General features: G+C 37.0%; 1 protein-coding gene across 1 annotated transcript in view; it reads right to left on the bottom strand.

The window, feature by feature from the left end:
• The window catches only part of LAPTM4B (lysosomal protein transmembrane 4 beta), an 82,478-nt gene that overhangs the window by 37,553 nt on the left and 24,354 nt on the right, over nucleotides 1–20,571 (bottom strand). The window contains exons 2-4 of the mRNA XM_037803077.1: nucleotides 17,704–17,815; nucleotides 1,886–1,959; nucleotides 1,408–1,530 (exon numbers count right to left, since the gene is read on the bottom strand). Of these exons, the coding sequence (XP_037659005.1) occupies nucleotides 1,408–1,530; nucleotides 1,886–1,959; nucleotides 17,704–17,815 (309 nt within the window). The remainder of the gene's footprint in view (nucleotides 1–1,407; nucleotides 1,531–1,885; nucleotides 1,960–17,703; nucleotides 17,816–20,571) is intronic.

The raw sequence follows: 20,571 nt of genomic DNA, 5'->3' as shown, positions 1-20,571 counted from the left end.
ACACACTGATTTGTAAGTAAAACATATGGAAGACATTCACTTATATTATTTGATCTGTAATTACAAATAAAAGTGAATGGTGATTTTTTAAAAATGATATTACAATTACTATCACCATCACCAACATCATCATCATCATATCACTGGTTGCCCTAAAGCAAACGAGTGTGGAGTGACTGGATGACATGGAGCACAACAGAAAGTCTATGTATGTGTGTTTTAATTGCTTGTCCTGTATAGTAAGCTTTATGCTCCCATAAATCTCTCCAATATATAGATTGCAGCACATAATATTCTACTCAAACAGTCACAAGGCTGCCATATGGCTCATCTCACTATCTCATTAATCAACACCCACCCTTTCCAAGCCCCCTTGCATGACAGACTGCTGAGATCATGTTTCTTCCACCTTTCCAAGATGATTTCAGTGCCAGATTATCATTACAGAGTAAAAACACAAGTCCTTATAGAGGTAATTCTCATCATGTGTAAACCCTTTCATACAAAAGCACCTAGCTGTAACATAAGGAATAATATATAAAATGAGCACATGGGAAATACACAAAAATTTTATTGACATTACTCTCTACTAAAACATGGACTTGTTTTCTAAAACAAAAAGGAGCTATTAATAACAAGAATGACAAAAAACAATTGACAACTAGATACTTACGGGGAAAGCACTAGAGGATTTTTGTGCAGGTGTGCCAGGTACCAGTAAAACGGACTGAGCATGACTGCCATCAAGATCACAAACTCCTTTTGATGTGTTTCTCCCCTCCCTCCATCCCCTCCAACTCTCTCATTTCCACTGAACCTTTCGACTTTCACTGTCATAGCAAATCCCCCAGCCTAATGTCTCCCACCCCAGAAAAAGCTTTCTCTTTCCCACACACTCAGATATTACTACTACTGTCACCAAAGATAAACATTTAACAAGACATTTAACAGGAAAAAGGAAATGTTAAAATACATTTAACAGGGAACCAGTCCCAAAAATGTCTGGAGAAGAAAGGGATTCTATGGTCAAATAAGTTTGGTAACCAGTGAATAACAGAGTCCCACTTTTCCCACATAATAGCCAAAACAAAAAGCTATTATTTGTTGATAACTAAACAGGCTGCATTTTATAAAATAAGACAATTAGTAATTAGTTTATAATTTAGCTAGCCACATCTAACACCACCATCACTGCCACTAACTTAACTATTTCAGGCTCAGGGAGGCCCAAAAAGCATAGGAAGCTAAAAATCTCTGTAAAACAACATTCAAAAATTCCTAATCAGGAACACAGATGAAAATTAAAAACCCACAAATTAATATGAGTGTGTGTATCTCTATCTCTAGATCCCTTACTTAACCAGGTGCCCCTCATGAAGAAAAGAAGTACTTTGGATGGCCACATACCAGCTGCCGTATGTACTCCTGAATGGAGTTTGGATAAACAAGCACAGTGACTGCCACCAAGGTGTTCAGGGCAAAATCAAAGATCTGGTAACAGAAGAAGGGGATGATCCAGGCAGCATGTTGCTAAACATATGAAAAAAAGAGAACGTTAATAGGTTCAATATTACCAAACATTATTTTGTTGAAGTCAAAGAAATATTTTATTAATCTGAAGGGAAAATGGAGGAAGAGAAATTGACTAAATCAGTTCATGATGGTAACTGGCAGGCCAAATGTAAGTAGTCAACAAACAAGTTTCCATGAATATTTCTGAGACTGTAATATTAGCTTCCTTAGTAGCACCTAATAGAAATGAGAGATTTAAAACTTCCAAAAGTTGTTACAGAAAACTGAGAATAATTACTTACAAACAGTTGCACAGATTATACCTGTAAGGGACTGAGGAAAAGGCCCAGCACCTTATTTCAAAGCTGCTTACCTTATATGCACCATAAGTAGCCATTGCACATATCAGGATCATGAGAAGGGAAACTGCAATCGCGATGCACATGTCTGTTGAATGGGAAAAAAGAAAAAGACAATCAGTAGCAGATCTACCGTTCAAACATTTTTTGAGCCTCTCCTCAAAAATTTTGTTTATAAACCAATATAAGCAAGAACTCTTTACTAAGTAAGCCCATCAGTTGCTTTTTTTTTTTTAATTTGGGAAGATGATCGTTAGCGGAGATAAAAGCACCCAAAGATGTTTTCCATAAATAAGAGAAATATCTATAAATAAGGTGCTGATATTACACATATTTATTTCAATAACGGGAGATAGACATTGGTTAGATATAAAAAAGTTTGGTCTTCTGGTCCAACTAATTATATAAATAATGAATTACATAGGTATTCTTTTAACATGTAGGTACCCAACTTGTATTCTATAAACTTGTGTGTGCCTCACACCCCTCATGGGAGCCCTCCGATGGCTTCCCATCTCCTTCAGTCCCCTACGTATTCTCTAATCTCATCTTGCTTGCATCGTCCAACACTATCTTGCTCACTATCAGTCCCATTGGTTCGTTAAACACAGTAAAATCATCCCATCTTTAGCCCTTGTATTTGCCATTCCTATTGACTAACAAAACATTCTCCCATATTTTTGCTTGGCTAGTTCCCTCTTTTTAATAATTGAGGTCTCAGCTCAAATGTGAACATCTCAGAGAGATCTTCCCTGAGTATTTTTGCTAAAGTACCTCCCCATAATATCACATCACTGTTGTATTTCCTTTACAGCACATATCACCATTGGAATTTATCTCTTACTAATTTATTTACTTGTTTACTGTCTGTCTCCCTTTGCTTAAGTAAATATCCTGAGGGAAAGGACTTCTTTTTCACTACTACAATCCCAACATCTAGAAGATGACGGATGTCCAATTCAGGAGCTGCTGGCCACATAGTGGCCATTGGGTACCTGAAATGTGGCCAGTCTGAATTGAGATGTGCTCCAAATGTAAAATACACTCCAGTTATCAAGGACTTAATATACAAAAAGGATGTAAAATATATCATTAATAATTTTTACATGGATTCCATGTTAAAATAATACCTTGGATATAATGAGTTAAATAAAATATATTATTGAAATTAATCTCACTTGTTTCTTTTTACCCTTTTTTAATGTGGTTACTAGAAAATTTAAAATTACTTACTTTACACTTATGTATTACTCATATTACATTTCTACGGGGCCGTGCTGTTGTAAACCAATGCCCAGCTTATAGGAGTTACCAACTGAACATTTATTCAGGTCATATTACCAGATCTTTAGGAAATTCTGGTTAGAAGCATGGTATGTCTGGCATTCTAAAGGCAACATATAGGGTCATTAATAGGCTAAGAACACAAAAATCTGTGCAATAACTTATTTGTACAGTACCTTCTGGTTTTCAAAGCATTTTCACAGACTTTTAGCCTTCATAACTCTGGGGTAAATACTATTATTCCCACTAAACAGATTATGAAACTAGGTCCCAGAAGTTAAATAACTTCCTTAAATTGCACTGGTATCAAAAGGCTGAATTATGACTAATTAGGCTCTCATGACTCTAAATTTCTCTTGCTGCTACACTATACTGCTTCAGCTTAAGCTTTGAATACTGACCAATGAATCAACCTGGGCTGCCACTTCCAACACCTACAAGTGTTTCTCCAAAACAGGAAAGCATCCTAGTTTTAGAATGCCCTCTCTGTATCTCCAGCTTTAGAGATGGAGAAGGAGGGAGAATATTTTAAGCAAGAAGTTTATAAACTAAAGCACAGGATGAAAATACATCCTGTGACAGAAATTCATATCAACAAAGGTCATTTTGCCATCTTAAAAAATGGAAGGTTCCTCAAATTGGTCTATATATTTAATGCAATTTTTATCAAAATCCCAGCAAGTAAACTTACAACCATGATAATAACTTCTTAGTAAAGGAGTAAAAAATTCTCAAAAAAGAAAAAAAAAAAAAAAAAAGAAGGTACTGAAAGATCAGAAGATGATTTAGTACCAATTACTACTTAAAAGATCATGATTTCTTTCAGGATACACAAATATTTTCCAGTTCGTTTTAATATTTTAATGTTAAATTATCTTAACTTTTCCCTCTTGTGAGGGAAAGAGGTATCTTACAAGGAAAAAATTCATGTATGCCTTGGTATTCTTGAAGTAGTAAATAGGAGAAATAAACTTTAATGCATTTGAAGTGCAAAAATTAAGACCCAGTGACTTAAGTCCTTAAATGAAAAAGGGAAAATCTCTGTATACACACATGCATATATAAGCACACAGAGATGCATTCCAGTGCTATTATTTGCATATAAGGTATTATGCTTGTCTTTCCTGCATAAAGCTATGACCACAGTGGAATACTCATTGTCTGCTTTCTCCCCTTCCCCATTTATAAGTGTGTTTTTTCCTTCCCCCAGGGAACTGGGCACTGTGTTACTTCATTTATTCCTTACAACAACCCATGAGATGGATACAATTATTATTTCCATTTTAGAGAAGAAAAGGATGACTAAGAGAAGGTTAAGTAACTTATCCAAGGTTGCCCAGCTAAGTAAGTGGCAGATGAAATATTCTACTCTGGAAGTCCAATCCAGAGTTAATACTCTCAGCCCCTATGTGAATTAGTTAGCTGAGAAGGAGGAGGCTCTAATGCAATAGTGGAGGTCAAAGGGCTGAAAAAATCATAAAGCCTCCCTAAAAGGAGTTAGACATTAATAAGGTCTATTATCTGCAAAGCCTATTCAAGTTTGTAGCTATCTCTGAAGCTTGAACTCAGGCAGAAGTTTATTATTTTCCTCTTTGTCCATTTCTTTGGTTTCCAAATTCTGTACAAGCAAATTTGAGAAGTGAGAAAAAAAATTTATAGAAGCCAGCCCATTAGAAAATATTTACCTGACTACATCACAGCTCTTAAAAAACACAGATTGGTGGTGGGGTGGGGTGGGGTGGGGTGGGGGGGTGGAGAAGGAACCAAACAAATCAAGGCTTTAGTAAAAAAAAAAAAGAAATACAAATATATATATTAATATAACCTACAAAAAGAAAGCGCTTGAGAATTACATGTCCTATTCTGAAAAAAAAAAACACTCCAGAACTGAACCTTATATAATCATTAATTTTCTTTAAGTTCCATCTTTTTCAAATAACATAAGACTCAGCTAAATGTAAGATACAGCTAAAGAGGTCATAAAATATTCTATCACCATTCACAAGATACTACTTACCATAAAAATGTTAATTTGAGATGAGAAAATTTTCAAAGTTCTATCCATATAAATGACATCAACCACACTAACCAGATGAATAGATCACAAACATGTGAATAGTTTAGGTAGAACCAAAATGTAAACACTGAGCAGATAAGATAAATGAGATTACAGACATTTCCTTTCCTAGAAATCTAGAGCAGATGTCACCCCCTTAAATAATGTGTAAGCATGAGAGTTTATTTTGAAAAATTAACATTCACTCCTTTAACTATGTCAACGGCAAATAAAGAAAAGGTTCCAAAAACAACAGAGGATTTTTACAATCGGTAAAAGTGGTAGAAGGACACTTCCCAAATATGGGTTCGTTGCTCAGCAAAGTCAACAGAAGTCACACAATAGAAGTCACCCTGAAACCAGGCTGAAGAGGAAAGCGGACAGGGGAACCTTTCCCAAATCAGCTCCCAAGTGTTTCTTCAATTAGTTTTAATACCCAATTGAGATATTCTCCTCTATATTCTAACCCTCTACAAAGAGAGTTAATCATTTAATAACAATTAACAGGCAACAAGAGTGACAGCCGAAAGGCTTATCTATATCTGAGAGGTTTGGGGCAAACTTCCTGAAGTGATTCTTTAATTGGCTAAATCCATTAGAGACAAACAGAGTTAAATCATTTTAGTTAACATGTAACTGAGGTTTGGAGAACCCCAGCAATTAGCCATTTCCCATTTCCTTTAGGAACCAGATGACACTGTGAAAGCCCACCCCCCCCTTCCCCCCAAGGGGGTCAAGGAAGATAGATGAAAGGCTTTATTCATATCTGGGAGGACTGCGGACCACAGATGAATGCTTATTCAAATCTGAGTGCAGACTTTACATTTACATACTGTTTCCGACTTTGTATTTACATACTGCCTCCTTTGTGAGAATAAAGCTTTCCATTATAGCCTGCTTCCAGCTTTGAAAGTTACATTTTAAGGCTACTTTAACAATTCCTGCTTGTTTACAGTTTTAAGATTATATTTAAAAAAAGTCACTGTTATAAAAGTACTGGTCAGTGATAGGAATATTCCTTATTCTCTTTGCACTTTGCTCCCCCTCCCTCCAACCCCATTCTTTGCACTTTGTCCCCCAACCCAGCCAACCCACATAGATATCTTATTGTTTTCTAATTAAATTCCTACCTTAACAATGCAATTCCTAATTTGAAAAGGATCCCAAGAAAAGCTATACCACAGGTCACAAAAGACCTAATTAGAAATGTTCCTGATACTCAATTAGTCATGGAAATAGAACAAGCATACAAAGGAGTAACATAAAATGCTCCTCATTTAAATCAATTTCTAATTCTACTTTCCCTTATTTCTTGGATTTGTTTCCTTCCTGAAACTTACACCTAGCTAACTAGTTCATATTCCTACATCTTACTTGCCTAGTCAAAACCATTCTTATCTATACTTTCTTGAATTTCTGGTCACATTTCCAGTGCTGTAATACATGAAAATAAACAGTACTTGGGGTATATTCTCACCATGAAGTCTAGAGGACAAGTACCATCAGCTGTGCTCACAACCACAGGCTGCAGCAAAATACAGAGTTCTCAAACTCACAAGGGCAAAAAGAACACCCAGGTTCAAGCCTCTACTGCAGGGGCCCCTGTTCTAAGGTTGAAAGTTTGGGGAGAAATGAGCTGTGTGTTTGAGTTTGGTCTCATAGAGGAACAATATGTAAAGTATGCACCCAGACATGAATAGGCTTTCATCTATCGCCCCAGACTTGGAGGCACCATGCCCAGGTATCTCAGAGGACGTAAATCCTAAAGGAAATAGTACATAACTGAGATAAGGAACTACCGGAGTTCTCCAGACCCTGGTAACTTGTTACCCACGATGATTATCTTTCTTTGTCTCTAACATGTATAAATACCACGTGAAAAATCACTACAGGGAGGCAGACTTGGTATGTTTCCCCTGCCGTCCTGCCGGGCTGACATAAATAAACCCCCTTTTCCTCCACAGCCCATTCTGTGTGTCTGTGCATTAAGCCGTGCCAAACGCCGAACTCAGATTTGGGAGGGCCTCATCATCAATATAATTCTTAAAATTACAATATAATTTACATATTATAAAAATTCACCCTTTTAATGTGGTTTATAATCGTTATATTATAAATGTAACTGTGTGACCACTGACTTCACCAGTTAGCCTGCTTTTTTTTTAGGATCCCTCTTTTGTGCCCTTGGGAAAAGCCTGATTCCCTGTAAATTATAACCACTGACTGCAGGATTTTAAATGTAAATGTTATTTTAGTTTATTTCCATTCCTTTACTAGCTATCTTGTTTTACAACACTGCTATAATCTGTAACTATATGTTTGCCCCAGCTGGCTTTTGTCAGCTCTTATAGCCCATTTGTTTTGCCTAGTTTCTTTACTTGTTATCTTACGGTAAGTGAACTGTTGAGGACATTGCTGTAACCTGTAACCATGTTTGCCAGATCTTGTCAGTTCTTTATAGCCAGTTCAATTCCTTTACTTAATGTTAATTAAGTGATTTACAACCCTGTAGTAACCTGTAACCCAATACTTACTCCAGCTGGTTTTTGTCAGTCTTCAAGAACTTTTTGGGTCCAGGCTTAAACACTTCCAATTCAACCTAACCAATCAATATCCAACATCACTATTCCCACTTTCCTTTGTTTAAATCCCATAAAAGTCCCTGTCTACTTACTGGCAGCCATGTAATAAACCTCTTTCTCTCCTGCTTACTGCAATGCTAAGGATGCACAGTCAAAAGTTAAAATTCAGAACTGACGTGTGTTCCACAGAGAACTCACTCTTGCTCTATGTCTGATTTTTATTATCTTCTCCACAATGACCAACAGTACTGTGATGGTTAAATTCATGTGTCAACTTGGCTAGGTTATGGTGTCCAGTTGTTTCATCAAGTAAGCACTCGCCTGATTGTTAATGTGAGGATATTTCATGGATTTAAATCATCATTAATTGCGTCTATGGCTTACTACATCTACAATCAACTAAGGAAATTGCATTCAACAATAGGGGGAGTCTCATCCAATTATTTGAAGGCCTTAAAAGGAGAATAGATGATTTCAAATGTCAGAAGGAAGAATTTCCATCTCTACTTCAACCAGCCAGCTTCTGGGGAATTTATCAAAAACCTTCATTAGAGTTTCCAGCTTGAGGTCTGCCCTAAGGAATTCAGACTTGCCCATCCTCACAGTCATGTGAGCAATTCCTATAATAAACCTCGTAATATTTACATATATATATCAGTTCTGTTTCCCTGGAGAATCCTAAAACAAATACATAATCACATTCTGCTCTTCTAGAAATGGAAGCAGTGATAATATAGGCTAATTTGAAGGAATAATCTTAACAAAAAAGTTCTATTATTTGCAACCATAATTGAAAATTATCCCCATTTTCTTCTATTTCTTTAACTAACAAAACACATTTATATGAAAAACAAAAACCTCCCTTCAACCACATCCCTACCTAGCTTATTGACTTCTTTTTCTCCCTTCCCTCCACATTCTATGTCTCTCTTGTCCTCTTCTTACCATTAATTTCTCATCCAATCCCATGATGAATCTCATGGCTTTACCAGCCATCACCCATAATGAGCACTCAAATCTTCCATCTCTAGCCTTGCACTGGTCTAATGACTTTCTAGTTCTCACCGATATTACTACAAAAGACTCGACTATCAAGAAAAGTTTCAATGGCACAAATTTCATCAAATCATTCCCCTGCTTTCACATCTTTCAATGGGTATCCATTATTTTTTGCTTAAAAAAACTAGTCATGATATAACCGTTTCTATCTTTTAAGTCCTGTCTCTTGCCACTCCCTGACGCAAACTTGTATCCATGCTTCCTGTCTAGAACAATAAGTTCCCAGTTCTGAGTTTTGTTTTGCTTTTTTCTTTTGGGAAGGGGGTATCAACATACCATATGCATATGACTTTTAAAAAAAAACTTTGTGTGAATGGGGGCAAAAGGAAAAAGTATAAGCCTCCAACCTCAAGCACTCCAATGCCCACCAAAGCCAGAAGCAGCCACTTTTACTATTTCTATTTTTAGCTACTCTACTATCTTCAACACTCCAAAATAATATCTCTATTTATTAAGTTGAGCCAGTATTTATACTCTGCTTTGAAAGAAAAAAAATAATCATACCAATCCTTCCTAACTTTTTATAGCTTCAATGTTTAGGCCCTTAATAATTAACATACTTAAATGTAAACTTTTAAGTCTCTCAACTCTCCCCTCTCTCAGATAAAGAAATTAGCTCCTGTCATCTATTCCATTACTTTTATTTGGAGAGATTTATATTTATATAATTAAGTCTTCTGGGCTTTGTATAAAGGTTGCTTAAATAATAATAGAAAAACTTATAGACAGCATTTAAAGTTTTTTGTGATTATGTCACTACAGTTCACTGAGAGCCAAGTCATGTGACTAGACCTGAAGAAAATTTTAATAAATTTAATAAAAAATACACAAGACCTACATGGCAAAAATGCACGATCTAGATGGGAAAAATCTGGAAACACCAGTGAGGGACACTAAAGATCGAAAAACTGGAAAGGCATAAGTTGTCATTAGACATTTTTTAAAAAGTTATATAACTTTGAAGTTAGTGAAAATACTGAACTGTACAATTAAAATGGTTAAATTTTATGGAATATACAATATATCTCAATAAAGCTGTTGTTTTAACAAAAAATGTACCTAGACAAAATTTTGACAATAGATAAAGATGTTACTTCTCCCTTAACCAATAAATTTAACATAGTCACAAATATACAACAGGATTTTCTTGGAAACTGGAAAAGTTGAAGCTAAAGTATATTTAAAAAAAATAGAAATAAGCAAGAACAATCAGAAAATATCTGGGAAAAAATGGTAGGATTAGCCTTACCATATACTAAAACCTTGTACTCTAGGGGATATGGTGAATTGGCACTGAGCATTCATTCCTACCTTTTAATGTGCCTTCCTGCTCTGCAGAGGTTAGAAATCTAAAATCCAAATTTTCTAGATTCCTTGCAGCTAAGTACTAGAAGCAGTTTTAAGTTTTCCCAATTAAATGTAGACAGGGCAAAAATGAAAAAGCAGGTCTCAAAAGAATGCATACTATATGAATCCACTATTAAAATTCAAATACATGAACACTAAATAGGTCAATTAGGGATATAAATGTATTGATAAGTCTATAAAGAAAAGCAAAGGAATAATAAACAATTCAGGAGTGGCTTTCTCTGAGGTCAGAAGAAAGGATATGGGAATAGAAAGGGACATAGAGAGCTCTTTCAAAGTTAAGGTAAAAGTCAATTTGTTAAACCATGTGGTGGGAACAGTAAGTGCATGCAGTACTACTAATGTTTTATTTATAAATTTTGTTTTGCAAATAATCAATATTCAGTAAGAGGTGATTCTACAAAGAACAAGGAACATCTTTTATGTGCTGATATAAAATAACCTCTAAAGTGAAAAAAGCAAGATGGGCATTCATTTTACATGCAACTTTTCTGTAAGGTTTATATTTTTTCAAAATAAAGATTTGGAGGGAAAAAATTATCTTCACACTAAATCCACTCACTCAATTGTAAATCCTGATTTTGAAAACATTAAAATTTAAACAACAAAGTGCATCAGAGAAGCAGCAGGTAAGCAAGGGGGAAGAAAAACAGAGACCTGGGCTAATCTCTAGTTCCAGCTCAGCAACTGGCAAATTTAGGACCTCCAACAAATCAAGGTTGACTCTTTTAAGCTTAATGCATCTAGATTTCAACAAGACATTTAGCAAAGTTTTTTATGATATTCTTATAAGAAAATGGAAAAATGTGCACTTAGTGGAAAGTCCAAATAAGCAGGTGAAAGACTACCAGATATAGCAGTCTTTGGCTTGCATTTCCAAATCCACCCTCCACTCTTGAATGCCCTGCTCTCTGTCCCGGAGGCCAACTACATAAGCTACCAGTAGGGGGCTCCCTTGGCCTCTGCCTTCAGTTGAGTTTAGCCAATGAGGAGCCCAGGCATGCGATCAGAAGGAGAAAAGAGTGAGGTGCCCCTGCTGTGAGGCTGCCTTGGGCTGGCTGTGACCCTAACCAAAGTCACCTCAAATACCACTGGCCTCCCCATAAATCCTTCAGGTTGAGGGATGGTAATAGCTAGGCTAGATTACCCAGCTTCCTTCACTACCCCTTGTGGTCTTCTTACACCTACACCTTTGTGTATTGTCTCTTGAAAATGAAGTCATTGAAGCATCCTAAAAAAAAAAAAACCAGAAACACGGCAAGATGCAGTCAAGTATAGAGTATGTCACCATGTGCATAAAAATAGGGAAAAAGAAGTGCATAGCCAAAATTTACTGTATATGCATAAACTAACTTTGGAGGAATATTCAAGACACTGTAAAACAATGGCAGCTTCCAGGGAAAGAAAAACTGAGAAACAACTAGGGTTGGGACTTTTCACTGAATACCCACTCTTCTATACCTTTTGAACCATGTGATTTAAAAGATAAACTGTCCTCAAAAAGTTAAACATAGAATTACCATAAGACTGGCAATTCCACTCCTAGGCATATACCGCAAAGAATCCAAAGCAGGGACTCAGCAGACACCTGTGTACCAATGTTCATAGCAGCATTATTCACAATAGCCAAAAGGCAAAAGAAACCCAAATGTCCATCAACTGATGAGAAGACTAAAAAAAAATGTGGTACATACATACAATGGAATATTATTCAGCGATAAAAAGGAATGAAGTTCTGATAAATGCCACAATATGGATGAACAGTGAAAACATGCTAAGCAAAAGAAGCAAGACACAAAAGGACAAATATTGTATGATTCCTCTTATATGAAATATCTAGAATAAGCAAATTCAGAGACAGAAAGTAGAGTACTACCAGGAGCTGGGGGGGAGGGGAGAATGAGGAGTTAGTCCTTAAAGGTAAAGCATTTCTGTTTTGGGTGGTGAAAAAGTATTACTAATGCAAAGTGGTGATGGTTACACAAATAATTAAAAGTGAAGTATAACACTTAAAATGGTTAAAATGGCAAATTTTATGTTACATATATGTTACCACAATAAAAAAAAAGATAAATGACTGGAAAGGATGGGTGGGTAGGTGGGAGAATGGACAAAAGAAAATAAAGGCCCAGGCTGGTTCCTATGGCCCAGTTTCCTCTGCTGTTACATAAGTAGGTCTCTTTCCAACGGGACCTTTATGCCCAACTCCGCAAGCTGTGCAGACTGCCAAGCTTATCTGAGGGTATGTGAACAGAGAACAGGTAGACAGCCTGGGGCCCTTTTCAAAAATTCCCGAGAAGGAGGGCTTTACTCTGTGGTGCCAACAGCCACAAAGAAAGCCCCAGCTTGCCACAGGCTGGTCACTCTTTTCTTATTCCCCTATGTCTCAGTTTTTATTATCAAACACTTCTAACACACACAGAAGTACGCACATAGAAGTATAATGACTCTCCATCACCCAGATTCATTGTCCGTATCATTTCATGCCCTTTCTGGGCATTCTACTACCAATGAAATCTTTAATAAGAATTGTTTCCAATTTTGTGCTATTATGACTAAAGCTACTATGATCATCTTTAAACCGAGTTTATGATGGACATAACATTCATTTCAGTAGAGTATGCATCTAGGAGTGGAACTGCTGGGTCAAAGAGTATGTACTTTTAGCTTTAGTTTTTCCAGAGTGTTTGTATGAGACACATTCCCAGCAGCAATTTGAGAGTTCCAGTTGTTCAAAATCCACACCAATAGATGGTATTGTCAGTTCTTTTAATACCAGCCATTTTGGAGGGGTGTCATGATTCAATGTGGTTTCAATTTCCATCTTACTCACAACAGCTGAAAATATTTTCATATGTTTATTACCCATATGGATAGCTATCTTTCTCATATTGATGTGACCCAGAACCATTTATTGAGAGGGATTACCCTTTCTCCAATAAATGCAGTGATGCCTTTAACCTCAATCAGGTGACCATATATGGGTAACCATCAATTCTAGATTTCTTTCCTGGCCACCTCCTTCCTCAGACCAGGTGTGTCTAAAATAAAATGAGTGAATAAAATAAGATTTTGGCTAAAAAGATGAACTGCTACAAAATGGCTAACTCATTCAATTCTCCACAAAATTAATCAGAAATTAATTTGGATGAACTGCTGTTTGGTAATAGTCATAGCACTGACCCTGTTACAGTTCTTTGCCAAACCATTAATTTTACAAATAAAATTCCAAAAGGAATTAACTAATTTATTTACTACTTCTAATCAGTTAGTTGTGAGTGTATGACACAATCTGCCACACATGCACGTTTTTCAATACTTATTCTTTGATCTCACTCAGTAAATTGAACTATTTTTTCTTTGGCTTTTTATTTTGAAATCATTTTAGACTTACCATAGAGTTCATGTATAGCCTTCACCCTGTCTCCCTAATGTTAACAATTTATCTAACCACAGTATAATTATCAATACTAGGCAATTAACACTGGCATACTGCTAGTAATTACACTACAGCCTTTATCTGAATTTCACAGGTTCACCCGCAATGCTCTTTTTCTGTTCCAATACCAGATTACATTTAGTTTTTTCTCCTTATCTCCTCTAACCTGTGAAAGCTCCTTATTCTTTCCTATAGTAATCTTAATTTTTTAAATAACATAAAAAAGAAATATTTATTTACAAATTACCTAAACATGTACTATCACTAATACATTTTGTATTTTATAAAATATATGCAAAAAATATAAATGTTAAAAGGCTAGATTTAAAAATAAGAGAAATTCTAATATTTTCTTTCTTTATTCCAGACAATTCCCTTATGGGCTCTATTTCATTGTAAATAGCAATATAGCTTTCATCTATAGATCTTTTCAAGAAAAGATCACATGGAAAAACTTACTCGTTTCCAAAGTAAGACACATTGGTACAAAGTAAGACACATCCCTTATAAATCTTCAGATGGACGCCACTGTTCCAAAAAGATATGGACTTAAAATTGCTATAGTAAGTGCCATGATTTTTCAAGCACACTTGAAAGCAATCGATTGTACCCTTCTTAAGGACTATTTAACTCTATCCACCTGTGAGTTACATATGGCAATGCATGTCAAACACAATGACCTCGGACCTACAAACGTCAGATCTCCTTTAAGGAGATCAAAACATGAGAAAGAATATAAAAGAAGTTATAAAAGAAGATTCACTCAAGTGAATATCTACTTCTCTGTACCTTTTGAACCATGTTATTTAAATGATAGATAGTCCTAAAAGTAATTAAAAACTCAATCCTTTCAAATACATGAAGTATGAGAGAAACCTCAAATGTACTGTAATTACTACCCAGGGCATTACAAAACTATTATTATTTTAAAGCCTTGAGTACCAGCAAGCCTTTGAAGGCAGCTAAATCAAGGTGATATTGTCAGATATCATCACCCAGATTAATCTCTAGCAGTCAGAACAAGACATGCAGTTTTACTAGTCGATTCAGATAAAGTCATAGCTATACAGCATTTAAAATTTCTTTTTCTAATTTCAGTTACTCAGAAAAGGAATCTTGCTACTGAAGACAATGATATAAAATTTATTTTTAAATGTCAATCAAACATCCTATTTGTAGCTTAATATCGTTTTTAAACTGAGGTGAAGAAAAGCAGAAATTATTAATTTAATATTACTGGAACTCATTATCCTTTCTGGAAGAATCCATAAGAGTAACAGGGTTATTCAGAAGAGAGAGGATGAGAAATGTTATAGCAGAAATGTTTCAGCTTGGCAAAGTCCCAGAACCCAGGAAAATATAATGCTTCTGACTTCTTATTACACTTTGTGTAACAATGGTGGTGGAGGACAATGGATATCAAACGTCTCCTGGTTTTCAGTCTGCTTCCAGAGCAGTCACTCTCAGAGTCCTCCTCCTCACCTTTTTTTTTTTTTTTGTAGTTCTTTTTTTATTTTTTTATTTTTTTATTTTTTATTTTTTATTAATTAAATTCAGTTTTACTGAAATACATTCACACACCATACAATCGTCCATGGTATACAATCCACTGTCCACAGTATGATAACATAGTTATGCGTTCATCACCACAATCTATCTCTGAACATTTTCCTCACATGAGAAAGAACCACAACAAGAATAAAAAATAAAAGTGAAAAAAGAACACCCAAATCATCCCCCATCCCACCCCATTTGTCCTTTAGTTTTTATCCCCATTCCTCCACTCATCCATACACTAGATAAAGGGGGTGTGAGCCACAAGGTCTTCACAATCACACTGTCATCCCTTGTAATCTACATTATTATATAATTGTCTTCAGGAGTCCAGACTGCTGGGTTGGAGTTTGGTAGTTTCAGGCATTTACTTCTAGCTATTCCAATACATTAAAACCTAAGAGGTGTTATCTATATAGTGCATAAGAATATCCACCAGAGTGACCTCTCGACTCCATTTGAAATCTCTCAGCCACTGAAACTATTTCGTCTCATTTTGCATCCCCCTTTTGGTCAAGAAGATACTCTCAGTCCCACGATGCTGGGTCCACATTCATCCCCGGGAGTCATCTTCTGCATTGCCAGGGAGATTTACACCCCTGGGAGTCGGGTCCCACGTAGAGGGGAGGGCAGTGAGTTCACCTGTTGAGATGGCTCAGTTAGAGAGAGAGAGGGCCACATCTGAGCAACAAAGAGGTACTCAGGGGGAGACTCTTAGGCACAATTACATGCAAGTTTAGCCTCTCCTTTGCAGTAATGAGCTTCATAAGGGCAAGTCCCATGATCGAGGGCTCAGCACATCAAACCGCCAGTCCCGATGTTTGTGACAACATCAACACCAATCCAGGTGAGGATGTCCAACACATCTGCACCTTCCCCCAGATCCTCAGGCTGGGGAGGGGGCTCCTCCTCACCTCTTAATGCTGGGGCTTCTTCAGGGCTCTCCCCTTTTCTCTTTACTCTCCCTTACACCATTTTTAGGCTGATGTCCTCAAATTTATATCTCAGTCCAGACTCTCCTCTGGGCTACAGAGTCACAGGTCTGACTACCTTTCTGACATCTCCACTTAAAGACAGTTCACACTCAACGAGATATCCAAATAATAATAGCTAGTACAATAGCTGAACTGATTGAGCTGTATTATGGGTCAGATCCCACTCTAAAGACTTTTCATGTACTAACTCATTTAATCCTCACAACAACCTTGTGAGGTAGATACTATGACAATCCCTATCCTTTAGAGGAGGAAACAAAGGCACTCAAAGGTAGGTAACTAGCCCAACATTAGCACGGTTCATACCCAGGCAGGGTCAGGATTCAAACTGAGATGTTCTGGCTTCAGAGTCTACACTTCTAACAACCATGCTAAACTAATTCACTTAAATCAGTCTATTTTTTTCCTTGAGGTGTGTTTGCCCTTCCCGACCCCAGACTTCATCACCTCAGTAAAAACAATGGTCATTTACTCAAGCTGGAAAGCAGGAGTCATCTTTGATTCCTTCCTTTCCTTCACCACCACCCCAGCAATTCTGTCAAACGTACCTCCAAGCCACCTTGTTCTTCTACAGCGCAGCCACCATACTCTTTCATCTGGATTGTAGAAAAATGTCCCCAAAACCAATCTCCCAGCCTCCATGCTCACATACCCAGTCCCCTGAATGCATCCTCCACTCAACAAAAGATATCTTCTTAAAACACAGTCAGATCATGCATCTATTTAAAAACCACTGAATGGCTTCTTCTCACCCTGAAAGTAAAATCCACAAACCTCACTGCTTTCAAACGCTCCTGGCCCAACTCTAAAACTGTATGTTGAGCCCCTCTTTCCTTCCTTATTCACTTTGCTCCAGTCACAGTTTTGCTGCTTCCATACTTGTTTAAAGGTCTCCAAAGCCAATGAGACATAAATCTGCCTGATGATTTACTTGTGATTGTGCACACAGCTGCCTCTTTCAAGTTAGCATTTATATAGTGCAGCTATAATTATAAAATGTTCAGGTTTCAGTGACCTTCGAGTGGAGAGCCTAGCCTCTTCCCACTTCACATCCACCAAACATAGTTTCTAGAGAGGAGAATGATCACCTCTTGGAGGAAAAGTAAATACTGAAACATAATGGAATGTACAATGAGAGACACACCATCTGTTCCCTGCTGTTTTCTCCCTCTCTCCCCCAAAAAGGCCAAAAAGTCCATGATAAAGCCAAAAGTCCAAATTTAAAAATGGGCAGGTTAACTTAAGAGGAAAAAAAAAAAAAAAAAACAAAAACAAAAACCAAGAAATCTTATCTAGTCTCTTGCATTTAGAACAAAGGCAGAACATGGGCAGCACATAAATATCTGTTGATTTGATTTGTAACAATGGAAAGAAAGTTAAGTATCACTCAAATGGGCCCATGAATCAATATTTGTAGTTACTAGGAAAAACTGAAGCCTGATCCCCAGTCCTTGAAAATACCAAAATATCTACAGTTGTTATCAGATACACTTACTGGCATCATCCATGAACTCAAAGTCACCTCCTAGTTCAGAACTTGAAAAGTGATACTGATCTGGATCAGCCAGGGCACTCAATAAAATCAGAAGCACCACAGCATTGATGATCTGCAATAAGGAAAAAAAAAGTGTTACCTGGGCATGGTCCTTCTAATGGAAAAGTATCCCAATGACATGGGGTTTAACAGTAACTTAACTTTCAACACTAAGTCCTGGCCCCACTGGGGAAGCAGGCAAACATTCCCAATGCTGAAATACCACCAGTCCATGCAGAAGAGCCAGAGAACATGGCTTGAAGCACAGACTGCTGGGTTTTAGCTCACTCACCCCTTGGCCCAACACCCTAGAGCAGTGCACTACCTGCCAAGCTTATGCACCTTCTAATGAGCTAAAGATTTGACACTGAAGTTTTTTTCAGGTAATGAGACATTTTTCATGGATGCAGACAATCAGAGCTTTGAGACCATCTAGAAAACTGTCTCAGGGAATAAATGCAAAGCTTCCTAGCAGCAGAGCCAGGCTCATTACTCCTGCAGCAGCACATGTGAGCTCCTTTGTACTCCAGGCCCACATGTCTGTCTTCCGGATATTGCTCCATCGATTTTCCTCAGGTTATTCAAACTCCACATCTCCCACCTCTGCTTCTCCTTTTCTATTCTCTAACTTAATCAGCATCACCCAGTGTGATTGTGAAAGCCTTATGGATCACACTCCCTTTATCCAGTGTATAGATGGATGAGTGGAAAAATGGAGACAAAAAACTATATGAAAAATAGGGTGGGAGGGTGTTTTGGGTGTTCTTTACTTTTATTTTGTATTCTTATTTCCACTTGTTCTAGTAAAGGAAAATGTTCAAAAAATATATTGGGGTGATGAATGCACAACTATATGATGGTACTGTGAACAACTGATTGGATGACTGTATGGTATGTGAATATATCTCAATAAAATTGAATTTTAAAAAATCAGCACCACCATTAATAATTTAAAATGGAAAGTATTTATTCAGGACAACCTAGGGGTTACCCATTATGCTAACCACTTTGTATGGATTCTCTTTCTCCAAGGCCCACAATAACCTTATGAAGTAGGTGCTTAGTTATCCCCATTTTATAGATGAGAAAACTGCGGCTCGGGGGATTAAGAACATTGCCCAAAACCAGGAAGCTAACAAATTGTACAGACAGGATTTGAATCTAGGGATTTTAATTTCAAAACTTAACCTCTTCAAGTCTCCTGTTCATCCTTGAAACCTGATTATCTTCGGACTTACCATCTTCCCCTTATACCACACATCCAACCAATTGCAAAATTCTGACCAATACCTACATATTTCCATTTTCTTTATTCTTCCCAACTGTCCCTGCTAATATGCATGTGTACCAACTCTGACGAAGTGGGGGAGAAAAGTTCTAGAGTTTACGTGAGGCACTGCCTGAGACTGGGTTGTTATTTCTCCTGGTTTCTAAGTTCAGACTTGTGTTACAGCTCTGTTTCATTCTTGTCAAAATGTTGAGAAAAGAGGAAGAATCTTCATACCTAGAAAAAAGCTTTTTATGCACAACACTGATAAAGGCATTCCCTACCATAAAATTGTGTTTAGAGATACCTACTTACAGAAGAGGTTGAAATGGAAAGTCAGGTTGTTTTATAAAACCATCCACTCCAGATTTCATTTTAAAATAGCAATCTCCAGTAGTAGTTTTATTTTGTGGAAATTTCAATCATATTTTTCTTTCTCTATTTTCCAAATTGTCTAATACAGTCTAATTGCTTTTTTGAAACAAAAATTAATGAGAATAGCAATTTCACAGAATACACACATTTATTACTAATTTAAATAGATAATACAAACAAAGGTATAAAAGGGTATTTAGTGAAAAGTCAGTTTCCCTCCTATTCCTATCTACCAGTCACCACCCCCCACAGAGGTTATTACAACTACCAGTTTCTTATTCTCTCCAAAGATCCAAGAAACTCTACAGCATATTTTAAAGAGAATGTGATTAAGAAAACTATTTGAAGAAAATCTTTCAGAACACATCTAAGGCTTAAAGGAAGGTTCAAGCTAGTCCCACAACTGGCGCCATGATGTTCAGCCCAGATGTCTGATAAACCGACACGTCTTCCTGGCATTTCATTTCCTTTATACTCCTATCTTTGAAAAGGCAGGTGAATGATTATGGACTGAAATAAGAGGAGATGAAATAACGGAGGAATGTGCTTTGGAAAAAAGAACAATAGAAAGGCAATGTATCACCGTCCTGTTTGTTATTTAAATGAGGAAGATTTTAACGTTGAAAGGAAACTTTTTTTTTTTTTAAGTTGGGATTCCTTAGGTGACCTTCTCACAAGCGAATGTGAGTGAAAGCTCTAAAGAGGGAGGGGGTGCCTTTAGGGAGGATAAGAGATGAAGACAGAAAGGTGAAGAGGTACAGCAGGAAGCTAAGCATGGGGTTGCCATATGGTCCTGCAACCCTGCTATAGGGTATATGCTTGGAAGAATTGAAAAGAGGGACACAAATGAACACTTGCACAGTGGGGTTTATGGTGGCAGTATTCAAGATTCGCAATGGATGGAGGTAGCCGTAGGGTACATGGACTGATGAAGGGAATGGCAAACTGTGATGTATACATACAATGGAATATTGAGCTGCTACAAGAAGGAGCGAAGTTGTGAGGTGAATGGACACTGAGGACAGTATGTTGAGCGAAATAAACCAGAAATGAGAAAAACATTGTAATGCCTCACTAATATGGACTGACTATAATGTGCAAACTCTGAGAACTGAATCTGAGAGCACAGGTTATCAGAGGAAGGCTTATCGTAAAGGTTCCTAGACGGTAAGCTCTTATAGCAGTTA

The sequence above is a fragment of the Choloepus didactylus genome, chromosome 14 (genome assembly GCF_015220235.1).
Source record: "Choloepus didactylus isolate mChoDid1 chromosome 14, mChoDid1.pri, whole genome shotgun sequence".
NCBI lineage: Eukaryota > Metazoa > Chordata > Mammalia > Pilosa > Megalonychidae > Choloepus > Choloepus didactylus.
Note: the sequence above shows the minus strand (reverse complement) of the source record. Positions and strands in the feature narration are given on the sequence as shown.